Source organism: Plectropomus leopardus, chromosome 11, assembly GCF_008729295.1.
Source record: "Plectropomus leopardus isolate mb chromosome 11, YSFRI_Pleo_2.0, whole genome shotgun sequence".
NCBI lineage: Eukaryota > Metazoa > Chordata > Actinopteri > Perciformes > Serranidae > Plectropomus > Plectropomus leopardus.
This window is the reverse complement of record NC_056473.1, coordinates 32,255,439-32,276,974: the sequence shown is the minus strand read 5'-3', so window position 1 is coordinate 32,276,974 and position 21,536 is coordinate 32,255,439. Positions and strand designations below refer to the sequence as shown.

General features: G+C 42.3%; 1 protein-coding gene across 1 annotated transcript; it reads left to right on the top strand.

The window, feature by feature from the left end:
* Nucleotides 1–245: 245 nt before the first annotated feature.
* Nucleotides 246–20,964, top strand: st3gal2 (ST3 beta-galactoside alpha-2,3-sialyltransferase 2). Its single transcript, XM_042496128.1, is given in 9 exon segments — nt 246–323; nt 1,214–1,447; nt 1,450–1,806; nt 11,835–11,894; nt 12,330–12,463; nt 15,200–15,379; nt 15,872–15,917; nt 17,968–18,087; nt 18,250–20,964. Coding segments are annotated over 9 exon segments (1,383 nt in total). The 3' UTR covers nt 18,424–20,964.
* The last annotated feature ends 572 nt before the right edge of the window (nt 20,965–21,536 follow it).

Genomic DNA, 21,536 nt, shown 5'->3' with positions numbered 1-21,536 from the left:
GATATCAGTTAGGCTTTGCAGAAACTTTTAACTCCAGAACTGACATCTAGAAGGTGAAGGTGGCATCATGAAGTCTCCTGCTACTCCTTTAGATGATTTTTCCTCTCATTAAGATTTCATCATTCATCACAAAGTAAACCCCCCCCAAACTTTTTCAAACTTTGAGGAAAGTGTGCAGGGGAGCGGCGTCAGAGGAGTGCTTTAAACTCAACATTATTCACCCGAGTAGCTCTCAGAGCGCCTCCATGAAACAGGCAGACGCAGACAATGGACTAAAAGAGGTGAAAGAGGAGAGGAGAGACCTTGAGACAGAGAGTGACGAGGCGAGGAGAACCTCGAGAGGAAAGCAAAAGTAAAAAACAGATAACAGGAACTGAGCAGGGAAGGAAAGAAAAAGAGGTTGTTTTTTTTCTGGTTTAGGGATGGCTAGAGACGTGATGGAGCACCCTTCAGGCCAGACCTCCTCCCATCTACCGCTCCTCCTCCCTCTCCACCTCCTCCTCCCATCTTCCCTCCCTCCCTCTGCTGCTCTCAACTAGTCTGCCAGCTTTCTTTGGCTACGTCGCTTCGGTGCAACGAGAGAGACAGAGAGAAAGCGGAGCGCCGGGGCTGAGCTCGGCATTCACACAGATGGCAGAGAGAACGAGAAGAACCTGCTGCATCCATCCACGCCGCGCTCTGGATTTCACTGAAGATGGACATTGCAGTTAATTCAAAGAAAAAAAAGGAGGGAGGGAAAAGAGAGAGGTGGACGTAAAGACAGTGAAAGGGGAAAGTTAGAAAGTAAAGAAGGTGGAAAGAGCAGAGAGAGTGATTGAGGCTGTGGGAGAGATCACCTCTCATTGAAAGCAAAGGAAGCAGTCGGGCTACAGCTGTGTGTAATTCAGCTGCGACTCCAGTGTGTGTGTGTGTTTTTGTGTGTGTGAGACGAGCACATAGCTGTGAAGAGAGAGGGAGAGGATCCAGAGGGAGACAGAGAGAAAGCGTAGGAGCATCGCTGAGCGCACAGCTTGACTGTGAGACAAATTGACTCTGACACATAGTTCTCTGTCTGTGTGTGTGTGCGTCTGTGTGTGTGTGTGTGTGTGTGTGTGTGTGTGTGTGTGTGTGTGCGTTTACTAGACTGATATAGTGGGTGATCCTGTGGTCCAAAGTGTTAGTCAGGGGGTCGTCCCAATCACGCTGACAAGGCCTTGGTGGTCTTTGCGAGGAGGCGGCAGCGCAGGCGCTGGGGACAGTGGCAGGCCTAGGGGTGGGGGCATGGCCGTGGGGGGGCCGCATCCCGTCCTCCACCCTGCACCGGGACAGGCGCTGGGGCTGGGGGTCCTGGGGGTCCTGGGGTCCATCCAGGGGAGCTCCCAGGCTCTCCGAGCTCAGGCCGTGGCTAAGTGGCAGCACCGCCACGACGGCAGGGGGCGGAGGTAGTAGTGGGGGAGGAGGCGGGGCGGAGAGAAAGGAGGCAGGGTGAGATGCACTCGGAGGTTTTGGGTTCTCCTCGGCTCGCTGGTTCTCGTCTTCCTCACCTCGCTCTTCTTCTCTGTGTCGCTCCGTGGGGGCGTTGGCTTCAACTACCTGGAGCCGCCCGGGTGGGAGGAGTCGAGGCGGGTGAAGCTGGTGCCCAGCTACGTTGGCGCGCACAGGCTGTCACCGCCAGACACCCAGCAGCAGAAGACATGTGCCTGCCCACGCTGTGTCGGAGACCCCGGGGTTTCTGATTGGTTCGACGAGAACTACGACCCGGATATCTCACCTGTGTGGACCAGAGACAACATCCAGCTGCCCTCTGATGTCTACTACTGGTGGGTGGTAAGTAACGATTTTACTTTACACGTGTGACAATAATAGAACTTTAAGTGTGTAGTATGTTAACAAATACGTCTCTAGGCGGGTTTCTGTGTACCGGCAAATTGCACACATTGAAATTGCGAATATAAAATCCCCCGAATGGAAACATCAATTTCGAAAAAAAAACTTGCAAAAACTTGCAAAACTGAGGTGTTAAAGCATTGCATAATTCCTCAGAAGTTGAGCGGATCATCCAGAAAATTAATTAAAAGTAATTGTGGAATTTTAATCCACAATTACTCTAAAATCATGGATTATCACCTCCCAGAAATCCCTCATACGTGGCCGCTCCCACGTATAAAGGGCTTACCTTTCCATTATCGCTCAAAAAACGGGCCTACTTCGCCCTCGATTGGAAATAATGACGGCTAGTGCGGTGGCTGCAATAGAAATAAACCTGCTAATGTTTTGAATGTCCATCGACTTGCTTCTTGGAGTGTTATCACCAGAGGAGAAGTCGAAAAATTGGAAATGCAGTCATCTCACAATTGTGTTTTATCAACATTTCGAAAATATGGCTTAAGTTTTGCGCAAATCTGTAATCTGTAATCTATGGAAATCCGCCTGCAGACAAGACTTTGGGTGATATCTTTTGGGTGATTATCCTTTCAAAATCATTTACAGCTGATATGCTATGAGGCTCGAGAAATAGTTCAACATTTTGGAGTCAGTGGAGAGGATTGATACCACTCTTGTCACAATTTGTAGAATTTCTGTAAAATTAAAGCAGATTACTCTGATGGCATACATTTTTGTTTGTAGAAAAGACACAATTGATGAAATCGCGTGTACTCTTTGTTTAGCTTTCAGCCGTATCATCTCAGTGTCCCCAGCTCTGTCTGCCGCTGTGTCTTTTTTGTTACCAACATGTACAGTCACCATATACACAAATCCTGGACACGGGGGCTTTAACTTAACATTAATTACTTATTTTGTTTGGAATAAAACTCCCAAAATGAACATTTACACACATTGCGATACATTATTGAAGATGACATATAGTGAACCCGCAGAGCGTTTTTCTGATTTAATATCCCTACCTTTATTTATATGCATTAAAAACACAAATAGGATGGATTGCAAACAGCATTATCATATATTAATGACATTTCAGTATTTTTTAAGTGCTTGTAGCATCATCAAACACTTTGTGTGTGTGTGTGTGTGTGTGTGTGTGTGTGTGTGTGTGTGTGTGTGTGTGCACAGAGGGGGAAATCAGTTACATGGGAGATATAGGTTTATTGGGACAGCAACACAGGAGGAGTAATACATCATAATCGCGGATCTCTCCGTTCTCCTCATCCTTCCTTGTCATCGAGCCAACCAATCCCCTCTTACAAGGACTACATGCTCCTCATGTATCTCTGCCAGTCATGTGTCTTGGGGGATCATTACATGGTTGATCGCTGGGCTTAAACCGCTGTAATGTAATGTCTGACAAACGAGTTAAAACGTCTTCAGAGAGAGTGCAAGAGTTACAAAAAGCACTTAATTAGAGAAAACTCACATAACCGCTCCTTTTCTGTGTATGTGAGTGTGTAGTAGTCTCTGTGGCGGTAAACTCATTTGTCTTTGTATGCCCACTTGAATCCAAGTGTATAAATGTGTTTCCAGGATTATCTTTAGTGTTGCACAGTGTCCTTCAGTGGTCGGTCTAGAGTCCTATTTCAGGGCCTCAGTGCGGGCTCCGAAATGGCAGAAAACTGCAAACACAGGCCAACAGCTGCCAAGTCATTAGGTCACACTGCAACAGGGAGGTGATGAACTGGGGCAGAGAAAGGAGAAATAAATGAGAGCAGAAAAAAGACAGAGAGAGGGAGTTGGGGAGGGAAGAAATAGGGGAGATCACATACAGAGCAAAGGAAAGGTAAACACGCACAGTAGGAAAATGGAAGTGGTGAAAATAGAAAAGAAGGGAGTGAGGGATGAATAAGATTTGCAAATAAACTGGAGACAAAGGGGAAAAAGACAGAATACAGCGTAGAATACAGTGGAGGGAACGAGAGAACAGACAGAAGGAAGATACAGGGCCATACCAAGCAGGATAAACATACCAGTCTCTGCAGACCTATTAGAGCCGTGTCTATCTGTTTTTGACCTTGTGTTTTTCTCGTCAGGGATGCCTCTCTGCTTTTCTGTATCGGAGAGAGTACACCCCTTCCGGTTGCATGGAGTTGTCTTGCACTGAAATGTTGCCTTGGTGCAAATATTCAGTGCAAAATTCTTGATTTTTGTTCTCCAGTCAAAAGCTGGCCATGACTGCACCATGTCCCTCCAAAGGTTTAGAGCTGTTAGTGGGATTGACCGAAGGTTTTTTGCAAGTTTTGGATGGTTTTAGATAGAGGTGGGCGATATATCGAATATACTCATTGTATTGCAGCTTGTTCCACATGGATATAAAATGACTATACTGCAAACATCATGTAGCCTATAAATTGTCACATTATTTTTTTGTTAAGCCTCCTGCATGATATTGGCTTCTGTGTTTTTGTTCTGTTGCAACGCTAAAAGCAACCTTTCGGGTCTGCATAATACGCTGCTCCAGCTCATCAGCTGAGAATGTGGCCAGATGGAAAGGTTTGCAGACTAATTATACGCCGCCAGACGGCTGGCTGGCACCTGCTTCGACAGCATTTTATGTGGACCATCAGCGTCAGTTGAGAACGTGGCCGGAGGGAATCGTTTGTGTCAGCATGATATGCAGCTGAATGACATCAGGGTGAAACGCTGATGCAAACGGCATAATATAAGGAGCACGAAGGTCCCTGTGGGAAAGGGTGGTGGATGGATCCAAAAAACCCTGGACTTTCATGTGAGAGTCCAGTGTTTGCTCCGATGTTTGCGTCCGATCTTACCTACAGACACCGTACCATGTGCCTCCTTCCCCTTATCCTAAGCATCTGTGCCCTTATTGCCTAATCCTAACTATCCATGACATCCCGGCATTGGTTTCCATATGTTTTTGTTTCTAAACATAACCACATGCAGTGTAATCCCACCATGTGCTTGTGTTGACATCCCACCGTTGGTAGCTCCCCAGAACATGAAAGGTTGATGCACAAAGATACCCAGAGTGCAATATGTAGATGCGGAAGTCCACTTCAAAGCGGCAATTTGTGACGACTTGGGATGAGGACATGTTGCTCCCTCCCTCCTCCCTCCTCCCTCCTCTCTTCTTGTAAATTTGGCAATACAATGGAAGCCCACAGGTGGGGTGAATTATATGTCACCACATGAAAACATAAACAGTGCATCCCAGCAGCAGGAGCCAACATTTTTTCAAGGCACAGAATAAAATAATAATAATAATAATAATAATAATAATAATAATAATAATAATAATAATAATAATAATAAGAAGAAGAAGTAGAAGATCAATAAATAAATTTAAAAAATAGATATAGAAGTCAATTCATATGTATTTACATCATAAAGAGATAAAAGATAATATGTTTACTGGATAAATAAAATAAATAAATAATAATAATAATTTTAAAAATAAACACATAGATAAATATTAGTAAGTAAATAAATAAATAATTAAGATTTATAGGAAACAAGCAAATGATATCCCCTCATTCAGCCCATTATGAATGAGGTTGTCAAGGTGATGTGTTGCTTTTTAGCCATGTTGCTCAGCCCTAGTTTTAGAATAGAAATTTAGTGGACAAATTGTAGATTTTCTTGGACATATGGACAATGTTGAGTTACACCAACAAGTCGTTACCACCTTTAGGGACAGAACCAGTTGACTGGAATAAACATACTGTACCAATTTAGAGCCCTTTCTGTTGGGAATTAGAAGACACGATAAGAGGTTGTTTCCTGGCAGAGAGTTTAGGAGGCAGACATCACTGATGCACAGGGGGAAGTAGCCCTGCAAGTACTCCCTAGTCAATTACTGGCTTTTCTCTCTTCTAAAGGGAAATTCTTCAGTCCAAAGTGGTTTAATATGGAGATTCAGTGTAACCACACAAAATGGTGAAATAACCCTTCTGCTTTGTCTCTTTTTTTTCACTTGACTTGCTTTTAATCCCGAGTCCAATCAGCCAGGATGAGGGAAGGAAGGAAAACAAACTATTATGTGTGTGCATGATTGGAGTATATGCTCTTCAATCAAAACTAATGTGTTATTGCGCTCTCCTGCCTCAGGAGGAGAGCGAATCGAGCATTAAATGAAAGACACATTTTGAAAAAATTATTTGCTCGGCAGGACTTAAGTGATTTCTAAGTTTGGTGAAACATTCTCACATTTAAGAGTATGAGCACTCAGCCACCAATCCTCGTTGATGAGGTGGTTGTCGATGAATTATTTAGCATTTTTGAAAGTTCTTTTTTGAAATTGAGAGCTGGAACAGAAAATTAAAACTTGAATGCAGGCTTTGACATGAACCTACGAAGATGTCTGATTTGAGTCCAGGGTTTGGTTGTAGTATAAGGACAGCAGCCCTATACATGTGTCTAGGACTTTAGGACATTTATCTGATTGTAGGATGTTCCTGTGATTTTAGGACATTTCTCCCATTTTAGGACTTTTCTAGGATTTTAGTGCATTTCTAGGATTTCAGGGTCCCGACAGGACAATGTTTTGGTCCGGATTCGGACTGCGGTCCACCAGTTGGTGATGCCTTGCTTGCAGATATACATGTGATGAATCAATGGTATGGGCAGGGGACTGGAGACTATCTCACATGTTTGCACTGGAGCAGACTGTCAGACATGTCCCTGCTGGAACTGGCTTTTGGACATGTCCGCGCTGGGGACTATTTCACATGTTTGCGCTGGAGCAGACTGTCGGACATGTCCGTGCTGGAGCTGACTGTCGGACATGTCCGTGCTGGAGTGGGATGTTGGACATGGTTAGGGGGACACCTCACATCCTATCGGGTGACAGATTTGGTGTGCTGTAAGTTCAGTATCACTGCTCTAAGTTATGTTGCAATAAATTTGCAAAAGTTTACATTATTTTTAACAGATTAGTTGTTTACGACATCGCCTCTGTTATGCTTCAGTCAACACAGTTCATATTAGCAAGCTAATGGTAGTTATTTGGCTCAGTCAGTCAGGCAGCAGCTCTACCTGGCAGTTAGTGGGTGTAAATGCTCAGTTGTATCACTGTGCAAGAAACTGTTGTGTAATTATTTTGTGATTCATAAATTTCCACTTAGTGTCTTGTATTGTGAATAGGCTAAGGTTGACCTTAGGAACAGCTGGTGCAGTGGCTTTTGGAAGTGGCAATCCTCTGCCAATGTAAAATATTGGTTTACTGTAAGTGAAAAAAGAAAGGGGTATTTACTTGAAAGTAGGTGCCAGGAAGCTTATACTTTAGGAGTCAGAGGACAGCTGAGAGAAAGAAAGCAAGACAGCATTTGGCGTGGCTGCCAAAAAACATCTGCCAAAAATTAGAAGCCCCTGAACAACAGTGGCGCAGCGTGCCAAGCCAGCCCTGGCATCATGCGGGGAGTCAGGCGCAGAAGAAGGGCGAAGGATGGAGGGATCAAGCAGGATGGAAGAACAGAGAGGGAAGGAGGAAAAACTACAGAGAGGTAACAGCATGAGAAACAAAGTCAGAGAGAGTAAAAGAAAGATTTAGCGGTCTCTGATCAGCACTGATGAGCAGCGTGGTACACAGGCGTCCCAGAGAGATGAAGAAAGACAAGAGGAGGAGGAGAAACAAAGAGGGAGCAAGGGAAATTAAAGAGAAGGAATTAGACATGAGGGCGCGGAGACTGCAGGAGAGGATGTGTGAATGAAAAGGGAAGCGAATGAGATCTGTGTTGGGAAAAGCGAATTAAGGCCGATGGTGGGTGAAAAGGAAGTGGTGACAAAGGAGAGGGAAAATGAAGATTGCTGTGTGGGAGAGAGGGAGAAAGACAGAAAGGAAAAGACGGTTATGGAGAGAAACAGCCATGTAAGCTGCCAATATCCTGATGGAACTTTTGTGTTTTGCAGTTTTGTTTTGGGGGATTTTTTTTCTTCCTTATGTGTGTGTGTGTGTGCAGGTGCTGGCTTTCTCTTTACACGCATGAATGCACATTTGCCTGTGTGGTTTGGCAGATAACAAAATTGGAACAAGATTTTTTCTTCCTTTTTTTTTTCTTCTTGTAATCGGACAACTTCTCTTTGTCAGCCGCAGCCTGTGTGTGTCATCATTCTCTTTACATCGCACAATGAGGCAGTTCAAAACCGTGATCCAAAAAAAAATCAGAAAGACACTTAGCATTTAAATAAACAGACAAAGCAGAAAGATATTTTTATTCTCGACTGTGAACATGTGACTTCACAGTGTTTCCTGCCTCTAAGAACGAGAGCACTCTGTCAGTTTAAAGTGACTGCAGTCTGATATTAAAGGGGAGGTTCACAAATTTTCTCGTATCTTAAAAAAACAGGTGCCCATATATAGGGTTTGTGCAGCAATGAAAAAACAGGAAAAGTCATTGAATTTGCACATAGCAATTTCCATTCCTGGAAAAGATTTGGAAAACTAGATATACCCTGAAAGTTTTCAACACATGATGTCTTCAAGGACCATAAAAATCTAACAATATTCTCTGTTTTTACAGTTTCTGGCTGGGATAATTGGTATAAGTTTTAGTAACTTTTAAAGTACAGATGCCCTCCAGACTGCGGATTTGAAGAATGTTTTCTTTAAAATTCACCCAGAAAGACAAAAAAGCATTTTTTTCTTTAAAAACTGGGGGGAAAAGGAACAACAATAATGGCCAAAATTAAAATAAAAAAGTAAAAAGTAAAAAAAAAAGGCCTGGGCCCGTTTGTTTGGAACGCATATATTTCTTGAAAAATCACAACAAAAAAAGGTCGAGGAAAAAAAAAATCAGTCAAAGTTTTCAGTCAAAGTTTTTTAAAGAAAAAAATAGCTCAAATTTTGTCTCAAAATATGGCCAAAAAACCCCAGACAAACAAAAAAATTAAGATGATAAAATGATAGCCCAGACTTTTTAACACAGTTCATGACACACTTCGGTCTCTGCGTAGGAATACGGGACTATACGGTTGAGAAAAAGTAGCACCAAAGGAAAGGGCTGTGTGACAGCGAGGTTAAGCTTTAAAAATACTCTTTATACAGCGTCCACTGAGACTGATATTGATTTGTTTAGGTAAGCCTTTTTTAAAGTGGCTAAAATACATCTTTTCTCCATCCAAAACCACTGCAGAGTAATGCTGAGCTTTGGGTTATTAGTCTGTTTCTGCAAACCGTGAGCGTAACGACCACCAGCTACTGTATTTAGTACACTGACTAAAGATAAGTATCTCATACAGCCACACTCCAAAAATCCCAAACTATCACCGTAAGTGCCCTTGCTTATTAATATTGTAATGGAGTCTAATCAGGCTGAAACACTTTTATGGTATTTAGTTTTCTCAAACATGAAATTCTGCACTGAATTAAGGCCATTTTCAAGGTTGCTGAAGAGGCACTCCTAAATGAAAGGTTTTGTGCACAGAAATATAATTACTTCAGATCAATGGTGTTACTTATCCAGGAAGTCTTTAACAGGCGGGTCAAAACCAAACGGCAACCTCAACCTTTAATTCATATAGCACCTTTCAAACAAATCAAACACAATTCAAACTGCTTTACAGTTTGACCGAAGAAACAAAAACCACGTTTGAAATAAGCCAAAATGGATCTTTAAAAAAAAGAATAAATATAAACCCTTAAATAATGATAGTAAAGGCAGTTTTGGTCTCTATAACTAATTTTCCCATTCATGACAACTGTACAGGGGTGAATTTTTAAAATGACTTAACTGTTCACATTTCATTAAAGCTGAAAGTTTTGCCTTTTTTCTAAAGATAATTTTTTAGGCTTTTCAGCTTAATTTGAAAGGACAGATGATGAGAGAGGGGAATCAAAAATCAGAATCAGAAATACTTAATTGATCCCAGGGGGAAATTGCGGTTCGTTACAGTCTCTCTGATGCCAGCATTGAGAAATGAAAAAGTAGAAATAATTGCCAACACTAGTATGAAAAATAAAAAATAGATATACAGTAAGAGTAAGCAACTGGCACAGTATGTAAATATTTAAAATAAAGTATGTAAGTGTGAAAACATAAATGTAGGGTACAGAAACAGACAATCAGCACCAATCTGTGAAAATTTAAATTATAATAAGGATAATGTGCTGGGTGTGGAAAGTGTGTAAAATATAAAACTATAAAACTGTGAATAAAACTATAAAACTGTGGGAAGCTGAGCCACTGGATGCCCAATTAAGTCTTAAAGTTATGTAACATTAAGGGTGGGACTGACCTCCACAGCCAGTCTCTCGCCCAAATATGGTCACTTCTGGCTCCAAAAAAACATAATGGCGATGGCTGATAGACCGATCGAGGCCTTAAAACCAGTGGGTGACGTCATGGGGACTACGTCAATTTTTTGAAGTCTATAGTCAAAACCAGCCACAGTATCATCTTACTCTCCTCTTCGTCTTTCTTTCAACTCCACTTACATTGTCTTTCCTTCTTTACATTCAACACATAACTTAAACTTTTTCATCCAGCCTCTATTTATTCTGGTCGTTCAGCCAGACAGGAGAGACGTGTTGTCATCCCTGCTGTCACTTTTGTTTATCCCTCCGAGCAGAATTCTGGATACTTTGGACATCTCCCTGCTGTTGGTGACGGACAGCATAATAGAAAACTTGCCTGAAAAGACACACTCAAAAAAAAAACCTTAAGCACACCGTCTCTTCATGTTTAATAAACAGTTTATGTGCAGACAAACAGACACAAGGAGTCTGGAAGAAGCAAAATAAAACTCAGTGGGAGTGAAAAGTTTAGAAGATATTTGGACTCCCCCACACTTTGTGCTTTCTTTTTGACATTTTTCCATCCCTTCCTCCTCTGCCATATGTTTTAAGCTTGTTTTTGACATGTGGACAGCGATGCCTGTGCTCCTCTGACCACAGCTCGCCCGGTCTGACTGCATCCTGTCAGTCTGACACACGGCTGTTACCTAAACACGCACGGGCACAAGCAGCTGCTTATCTGCACATGAATGCTGGAGAGGGCATGCATGCACACGTACATGAGCAGACGAAAAGTAACTTAAAGACTGACCCTTTTTAGTTTGACTTTTAATTGACTTTACCTATTTATTTTGTACAATTTCGTCTCTTTTACTGTATTATACGACAGAAGATTAGGGCCATGTTTAAGAAACAAAAAAGTTAGATTTTGTGAATAAAGTCACAATATTACGAGAATAAAGTTGCAATTTTATGAGAAAAAAAGGCATAATCTCAGAAGAATAAAGTTATATTTTTACGAGTGTGTCTGAGTGCACCTGTTTTATTGTTTGCTGGCAATATGTTTATTTCCGTAATATAATATGCCCTTTCTCGTGAAAATACGAATTTAATCTTGTAAAAATTTGAATTTTTTCCTGTAAATTTATGACTTTGTTCATGTAATATTATGAGTTTATTCTTTAGTTTATGAGGATTGCACATTATGATTATATAATATTACATTTTTTTTCCAGAATATTTTGACTTCATTCTCAAAGTCTCAAAAAACATTTTTTTTCTCAATTTGGCCCTAAAACTCTGTTTAGTTTTACTAAATAGTGTTATTTTAATAATTTTAACATTTTTATCTATTATTATTTGTGCTGTTATCCTTTCATTTACCCTTTAATTTACTTATTATTAATATCATATGTATTGATTTTTATCCTTTTATCTGTAGGTTTTATCCTTTGTTTCCTCACTTATGGTAGAGTTTCCTCAGTTCCCAGTTTTAATGAGCCATCTTTTTTATTAGTTACAAAGTCTTGCATTTTTACCCATGTGCCTGTGTATTTGTGTGTATGTTTTTCTGGTTTTATTATATAAAGCACTTTGTGTTAATTTTGCTTGCATGAAAAGTGCATACAAATGAAGTCTGATTGATTGATAAAGTCACTGGATGTGTTTGTCGAAGCATACTAACCATTCTTTCTCTCTCCTTCTTTCTCTGTAGATGTTACAGCCTCAGTTTAAGCCCCACAGCATCCAGCAGGTGTTGCTGAGGTTGTTCCAGGTACTTTATATTATTAATTCATCGTTCCATTACTCTGGTGCTTTCAAATCAGCCAAGTCATTACGGCACGCTCTTGGGCAAAGGCTGAGGGAAACAGATTGTATTTATAAGACATTAGGGTTCATCAGTGACCTGCCTCATTCCTTTTTAATGTATCTAGATTTTTGTTGTTTTCATTCTGACTCAGTGCAGCGCAGTGCTCTCACATAATGCTGTGTGTTCCCATATCTCAGTCTGAGGGCAGTAGGGGCCTCATGTATTTTTCATGAAGAACTCACCCCAGTATTGAGAGCAGGATGTATTTTTACAATCAGGCTCTGAGCTGCAGGTTAGGTTATTTTATGTCTCTTGCTGTTCCAGAGCTAGTGTCCTATTTCATTTCCTGTGCAGTTTGAGTCCAGTCAGCTTGATTCAATCACGGTCTGTGTTTCGCAGGTGATCCCCGGGAGGTCGCCGTACGGCTCGTGGGATCCGGGACGCTGCCTGCGCTGCGCCGTGGTGGGGAACTCCGGAAACCTCCGCGGGGCCGGATATGGGGCGACCATTGATGGACACAACTACATCATGAGGTGAGAGGGATGGAAGCAACAGATAGACGGGCACAGAGATGGAGACCGGAGAGAGGATGCAGGGCTGCATAAGATACAGCAAGAGTGACAAGACTGAAAATGTTATGTGCCGTTAAAGTTACTCTATGCAACACTGTCTATGGTGACATGCACACCAATATTCCCCTATAATTCCAAATATGATGATATTTTGAATTTGATGCAGAATTTGATTTCTTTATTACTCCTGCAACGGGGAAATTTGCATTATTATTAGCAGCAAAGGGTGCCAAAGCAAGGTATGTATAAGAAAAATAAAGCAAAAAGAACAGTATATATATAAAAACAAGTTGCGAAACACCAGCTGCAGATTGATAATTGCACATTGTAATAAATTGCACATTATGATTATGTTTGAGTCCACGTTGTGGTCCACTGGGAGCACTGCTGGTTTTACATTCTAAAAGCAGCAGGATAGATTTAGCTGCGGAGCTATTTGCCCGGCGCAAACGCTAAAAAACTTTCTAGCTTTGGGGTTTACTTCCATGGTATGCAGCCCACTAACTATGCGCAGTAGCGATCCTCCTGCTGACCCCGCCCGTCAAGCCCGCCTCATAGAGTTTTACAAATAGAAATCCACCATGGCTTAGAGTCATAATTGACCTTGTTTGCAGTTTGAGGTTTTGGAAAAAAAAAAAAAAAAGCTTTCTGGGCTGCAAGGGAGGTTTTTGCTGCAATACCACAAGTGGCCACTGGGAAAAATTGCTGCAAGGGGGGTGCTTTCCTGGAGGCCTGAGTGGGATAGGGATGCATGCAGAAAAGCCCCCATCTCTGGCCGTAAGAAGAAAAACACCTGCTTTTAAACATTATTGAAGAAGGAAACTGTGGAAAAAAAATTTTGATGCAAATTGACAAGCAGCTCCAGCTGTTCTACTTTGAAGATGTAAGGGTATGTTACGGGAGTATGCAGAGCTGCATGAGTGTCAGTGGAATATTCATTTTCATTACACATGTAAACAGCTTAGTTGGATTATTTTTCCCCTTTTGGAATAAGGGTGAAAAACAGACTATTTTATGCATGTAAACATACACATTGAATGTGCAAAAGAGGGCAGACAGCAGATGTGTGTTTATCATACTGTATTTAATCTTACTATATAATGCTGCTCTCCCATTGGTTGACAGAGAGGTCACCTGGCTCATTTGCGGTCACCACAGAGAGCTTTATCTCCTAAGAAGCTATAGCGGATAGATACATTGTGCCTGTCGTGTAGACAGAGAGGCACATAAATCCGTTTCCCCCGGTCCTTCTCGTGCGGCGGTGATGGATCACAGTGCCTGATTGTTGTCACTTGGCATGAACACACAGCTATATGTTGTCTCCTGCAGTGACTGTGTGTGTTGCTGCCACGTGCTCGTGGCATGGAAGCCTCCATAGGAATGACTGGTATTTTTTCTGTTTCTGTGTGCTAAAAGCATTAACATCCATTAGCGTTGCACTCTCAGCAGACCTGTGTGGGCAGCCTCCAACTTCCGTCTCCTGTTACACTTTCTCATTGCTGCGGTTTGATTCTCATTTGTTTTTATAATCAGCTTGGCCCGCAGCGGTCCCAAACACCAGCACTGCTACCCACCTCCTGTCTGTCTGCCTTCTCACTGCCGCTATCTGAACAAACATCTGTTTTGTTCTCTGACATATGGGCAGGGGCTCTCTGTGGCCTTTTTGTTTTCTCTCAGGTGCAAATTCCTGTTTACATAAGCAGCTGACTCCTCCAGACAGTGAGTCACATCTACTGTAAATACAGCAAAGGTCTCAAATACGCAGACGGAGCTTAGTGGTTCACTTTTACTGTCTGACTGAAGGTTGCACTGGACAAATATGTTTATTATATTATACACTAAAGTGTGCTCCTGGGAAGTGTTTGTCATCATGAGACGCGTTAAAGCTACGAGATGAGCCGCCCCGCTCTAACCAATAATAAAATGACTTCGTCTGCTGTGAACTAGAAGTGACAAACACAGTGACTCAGTGAATTATCACTTTACTCTGCAGTTTTCTCTATGCTCTATGGAGCGTTTCAGCCTCTTCCAGCACGGTAGTGCAGTTTGCATCCAAATGTTACACAAATTTTTATTCCAATAAAATTCAGAAACTGCTATTAATTCAGCATGATCTACAGTAGAGAGCCCAATGGATGATGATTTCTCTGTAGGTCAACCTGGAAGCTAATGTTGCCCTGGTTCCCTCGTCAAAAAGCCTATGGGATTTTTCCATTGTGTTTTGGATCACTGGAAACGCAACTTTCAGGAGTTTTGAAGCCAAAATGTAATCGCCAAAAGTAAAAAGCAAATGTTTGACTAAGAAGTAACTACACTACAGTTGTAAAGCTGTGAAGCCTTGTTCAGCTGACTGGATTCAAGACACATAAAAGCTTCAAAGTTCACAGTGGGGTATTTACTGACGAATTTTATGTCCAAGGACAAAATGTTTAAGCCTCTTTAGCTTGTGTTAACCACAGACCTTATTTCAGGCTTCTAACCAAAAACCGATTCAAAAACCCCATTGACTTTGAGACGAGGGAACCTGAGGTGCCGAAATGCTAACTCATTTCTGGGTTTTAGGACTCATTTTTTGGGTTCTCCATTCAGCATAAAATTAGATCCTGCAAATCAGTTCACCTGTTTGATTACAATTAAAGCTCACACAGTGTGACCTTGAGACGTGCACCTCTTATGCCATCCCTCCCTTCCTCCCAGGATAAACCTGGCGCCCACGGTGGGCTACGAGGAAGACGCCGGCAGCCACACCACTCACCACTTCATGTACCCGGAGAGCGCCAAGAACCTGGCGGCCAACGTCAGCTTCGTCTTGGTTCCCTTCAAAACGTTGGATCTCGTCTGGATCACCAGCGCCTTGTCCACGGGCCAGATTCGATTGTAAGACACACACACACACACACACACACACACACACACACACACACACACACACACACACACACACACACACACTCACACACACTCACACGTTCACACAGATATTTATAAGCACGGATTAACACACATGTGAGTGCACACACACATAAAATTAATTTTGGACACATGCTGCACACAGTGTTGGGAAAGGAAAATGCTTTGACTCAGACTCAGGCACACAGACACATGAGTACAGTTTGTGGGCGTAAACACACACACACACACACACACACACACACACACAAAAACACTCTAACATTTGTGAGAAGCGGAGTCGCTGGGCTGGAACAATCTGTCAGCCGTCAATCATCCAGAATTCATAGCTGCAGCAGTCACATGAAGTGCTGATTGAATGTGTTAATCAATTTCTCTCCCTGCCTGTCTCTCTCCCTGCCTGTCTCTCTCCCTGTCTCCATCTCTCTGTCTCTCTTTCTCTCTCTCTCCCTGTCTCAGTACCTACGCTCCAGTGAAGCAGTTCCTCCGTGTAGACAAAGACAAGGTGTGTATTTTCAGCATCCACTGCAATTACTTTTAGCCATTCTCACACGCATTTCCAGTGATACGCCAACACATACACATATGCAGCCACACATACACACACACACACACACACACACACACACACACACACACACACACAGAGCGAGTGACCCCGCTTTGCTGCAATTATATCATCCCCTCCCCATTGTTGATGAGGGGATTACAGTTAGATTAGAAACCTTCCCTTTGTTTTAAATAATCTTCTGCTCGCTCTTTAATCTGTGAAAATAAATAAAGTCTAACTAATCCCCGCCATGTGAAGACTTTGGGAATATCTTCGCCTGGTCAGAGACACGGTGTCTTTGGGGCCGGCCCAAAAATCTACATTTAGAAGACTTACTCCTCCGCCGTGGAGCTCTGAGCAGCCTAAAGCCCTGTTTGTTGGGACTGAGCATCACCTGGAGGCACATGATAAATTTGTAATTGCTGTTCATTTGGTTAATAGTGCTTTTAATCTTTCACAGCAATCACAACTTCGGGGAGTATTAAAATTTAACCTGGAACCTTGTGGGATTGGACCTTTTGGATAAGCAGAGGCTATAATTTGCACGAGGTTATCTTTCCTGCGTTATTGTATAAATCACTTGCGTGAATGCTTTAAATTTGAACATAGAGGAACTTGGATTTAACTACTCATAAACAAGGAATATTTGAAGAGACAAATCTGAATGAATATAAGGCTGTGGGACAAAGCCAAAAAAGTTTAGAAAAAGTATTTCTCCTTTTCATGCAGGAGATTGGGTTTCATTCCTTGTTAAATCTACAGCAGCAGTAGAAGAAGATGTGTTAAACAGTATTTCTAGGGATGCACTGATTATGAAATTCTGGGCCAATACAAATACTGATGTTTAACATAGCAATTTGGCTAATAGCCTATGCTTATGTCAGGGTTCCCAAGTCATGGAAAACCTGGAAAAGTCATTGTTAAATTGTTACAGTAATCTTCTGTGGATAACCTCCCACATAATGTCATGTGATTGCAAACTTATTTCCTATAGCTGTCAATTTAATGTAGCACTAATATTTATCAATATGTGATGTTTCGTAACGTTTCGTCATTTTATCACTTTGTTCCATCGCTCTCAGAACGTATGCCAGCTGGCTGAAATTATGTTAAAATAGAGGCTGAGTCTGATATGTTTGAAAAAAAAAAACAGGCAGGTGGATCAAGAGAAAGAAAATGTCATTATGGGTCCTTGAAAAGTCATGGAAAAGTTTTGAAAATTTGTCCATGAAAATATGTAGGAACCCTGTGATACTGATGGGTTTATTTGTTGTTTTCAATTTTGATTTTGTTGTTATTTATTCCCCCTTCATTATTGTTCAAATTCGATGATGTGAAAAATTCAACAAATTTCTTAGAACAGCTGTATTTATTCAAGTTTCTCACCAAAAATGTCATTTTACAAGATTTTATCGAGCACATCATGATAATTTACCATCTCCCAATACTCATTTTTACTGAATTAAACTTGAAAGCATAATAATGTAACTCAATGCAACCTCCGTTAGCTGTTAGTCCCAACCACCGCCTGCTAACAACTAACTTTAATTAACTCCCTTTTTGCCGATTTCCACAGGGATTTATTGTTCACAATGTAGCATTATCAGGGAAACAACACCGCCTGACACGCTGATAGTAAGTTTACTGCATCCTTTCATCCCAAAGCCGTCTCTGTTTGTCCCAAACACATCTTCTTTTGTCCCTGGGATGACAGGATGACTTTTAGGAGCTTTGCTTTTTACTCAGCATAAAATCAATGTGACTCAACAGAAAAACATCGGCCACTGCCATCAGTGGATGTCATCTGATAAACAGATGGGCTGATTGCGGTGAACAAGGCAAATATCGGCCGTTATTGATATTTTTTGATAAATCTGTGCATCCTGAGTAAAAATACTCTTCTACTTTCCATTCAGGAGTTTGGGTTTGATTCTAAGTTAAAACAGAGCAAGGAGACAGTGTATTACAGTATTTCCCTTTCTCTGTGTCTCTGTCCGTCCCCCAGGTCCAGGTCTTCAACCCAGCATTCTTTAAATACATCCATGACCGCTGGACTAGACATCACGGGCGCTACCCCTCCACTGGCATGCTAGTGCTGTTCTTTGCCCTGCATGTCTGTGATGAGGTCAGTTTCTCCTTCTTTCTCTCTCTGCTTTAAAAAAAAAAACACACGTTGTAAACCCTTGCATCACGCTGAAACTACACTTGCATCATATTCCTCCTGAACAGACACACATTTGTAATCACAAACTTGCTTTCAAACGCCCTCTCTTTGACTCTCCTCTAGGTGAATGTGTTTGGGTTCGGAGCAGACAGCCGGGGAAACTGGCACCACTACTGGGAGCAGAACCGCTACTCTGGAGAGTTCAGGAAGACCGGCGTCCATGATGCTGACTACGAAGCGCAAATCATCCAACGGCTGGCCAAGGCTGGCAAGATCACTGTATTCCCTGGGAAATAACCAGCAAACCACCCCGTGTGTTTAATGTTACAATGCTGGTACGGCAACAGACACTATAGAGGCAGATTAGAACGTGTTAGATATACTCGCTTTCACTTACCTGCACCAGTTTGGGCTCCCAGTTTGAAGTAAATGCTTACAGAAGGTGATGAAACAGTCGCGAAATGGTATCAGAGATCATTTACTTTCCCTAATATTCAAGAGGTTGCCCACTAGACTTTTAGCAATCAGGAACAGGGAGCATCTAAATGTTTTGCTCACTTTGGTCCGACACAAAAGTGGCGGTGGAACTTTAAATTTGACGGTCGAGAAATTGGCTCTTAGTAGTTTTCGACCTTTAACAGCAAGTGGAAGTGGATCTCTTTTCCAGGGGCAACTTCAACTTCAGCCGGACAGCAGGAAAACTCAACCAGTCACCACAAATATAAATGACCGCACAGGGAGAGCCAGAGAGGGAGAGATCTCACATGCAAGCGTCCCACCTCTGGACTCACTCTGGATGTCTAACCCTCATCCTTTAACAAAAAAATACAGTATGCTGTGCAGTGAAAAGGCCACAGAAACAGCACCGTCAGCAACTAGGAGACTATTGTTCTGCAGCCATGTGGTGTCTGAAAGTAACAAAGTGTGTAAAAACGCACTGTTCTTCACCTTCTAAGCTTGAGGGACTGGACTGCTGGCCGGCAGGCAAGACTGACACAAACTGTGGAGCTGCGAGAAGCCATTGTGCTGTTGAACATTTTGCACTTTGGGCCATGACTTTCTTGAGAAAGAAGTCTTCTCAAGTCCTTTACGAGGCCAAAACTCACTTGCCACTTTTCACGGTCACAACTCCACTTCATGTGAGCGTTGCAAGGATCTCCTCTGACTGTGATGGCTTGTAAAATGGTCGGTTTTAAGACGACAGGTGATTGCTGTGAGTTTATATTGTATGACTGTCCTCTAAACTCTCAAAGGCTCAGTAAGCCCTCAACACCTGGCAGCAGACTCACAGAAACACAGTCAAGACTTTTGCCTTTTGGCCATTCTGACTCAGATAGATCCCTGCAGCACCAGTATGAGCTTCAGCTTCTGTAGAGCCGGTTAACCTGCTTTCAGACACCGCCGACCGCAGGCCAGTCTTTCCTCACATCCAGACACAGGGAAGAAGTGTTGTGGGAGAAGTGTCGGTTCAACTGCGTGAGACTCTAATGAGGCCAAAAGTCTGTCTCCTGGGGTTTCATGTTTGGATGGAGGCACGCTGGTTTGTGGACTGGAGTTTCATCCCATTGTGGTCTGTCAGGGTCTAATTTGGGAGACGAGTAGACAGAGAGCCGGGGCACGAAGAACCAGTCTGACAAAGGCGGCATGAGAAGCATTTTTGCTTCTTTGTTTTTAAGGATGAAAAGAAAATACGTTGGTTTATGTGCAGAAACTCTCGCCTCTGTACAAACTGTACTGGGTTCACCACTTTGGTTTTGAAAGGACTGAGACACAAATGGGCTGCGCTCTGTCGTTTTTTCCTTTCACAGACCTGACTCCTGTATCCCTGTGGACTTGGAGCCTGTCAGGAACATTTCTGCTCAGATTAAGGCCCGTGTAATGGGGTGCAAGAAAACCCTACTGGATCCGGGAATTCTTAAACTCGTCAGCAGCTCAGCTTCATTAACCACTAGCCCTGGTCCCCGCTCAACCAATTAAAACTTCAGCTGTGTCTGGAGGGGGTGGAGCCACCAGACGCCTTAGACTTCACCTCTGTATTACATAAACTGCACTTCCTGTTCTGATTTTCATGTTGATGACATATCCCAATGCACACTGCAGCAGATCTCATCTGTTAGTTTAATGCACTGTTTAGCTTTGAGTTTACACTTTGGCTGGATTTATTGTCGGCTCAGATTAGACTTCCACCCAGGTGGCACATTAATGCTTCTTATCATGATTTGGCATCCTTAAATAATGCCCATTTATACATTTATAGCCTCCATTGTTACTTATTTACATCTTAACACAGAGGCATCAGTCATGGAAGGGTGTCAAAAAACAGATTCGTCAGTGGAAACCCGAAAATGTGTGCCACGGAGAGGAGAGAAAATAACAGTATTTGGTTTGACCAGAGGCTGTAAATCCATCCAAAGACGCCGTGACAGATGTGTTAATCAAGAAGCAGCTGGTGGCTGATAATGAAGAGTACTCAGGGTTCCTACGCAGGTTTGGAAAATATGCAGAAGTGGTGATTGAAAAGGTTTTTTTTAAGGTGCGACAAGTAATTTTTCTCCTTTACACCAATCTAATGTATGTATTTATGGCTTTGAGTGCTTGTTGATCGGTATTAATGACTCAGCAGTAACTTAATGTGATGCTGAGAGCGCTGGATTTTAAAACTCACTTCCCAGACTGCACTCTATTTAGGAACAAATTAGTATTTATGTCAGTTACAGGCTACTAAGTATTTAAGTATTGTTTGGAGCTCAAGGATACGCACAATGTGTTTTGTTGAGTAAGACTGAATTTAAACAGAAACTGGACTTCAACAGCAAATTAATGGTCTAGATCCAAAAATAGAGTACCACCTTGTGGTGGCAGATGTTGTCACCGTGGTAGGCCACCACAAGATCCTGGATATTTGTACTGATGTTGTAATTTTTTAAACAGTACCCAGCCCTAGAAACAACCCACCAAATGTTGTCAGACTCAAACATTGCAAAAGTTTTATGAGTGTGCAGACATATATGACATCACTTTCTTCCATCTGAGCACAAACCAATACAAAGAGCACAGAGACAAACAAATATAGAAATAACCCTGTTAGAGGACCTTTAAAGCATAACTAAAACTCACTTTTGGCTTGACTACCTCCTGCCTGAAATGTGAAAAAAAATCTCAAAATCGGGCAAAGTGTAAGGGGGCTAAGATATGTCTAGTTACCCAATGGGACTGCCCCTTGATCCACAGCACCTCCCTGCCCCCAACCACACAGAGAGTGGTGACGGGGTGACTACGGGGGGCTCGGTTGGTGATGAAAGTAGGCTCCTGCTACCAGGATCAGCCAATAGCAAAATTAAATTGCAATAGCCTGGTTTCGACCTTTAGAGGGCAGTCACTATTCATATTTATGACACATTATGTAGAAT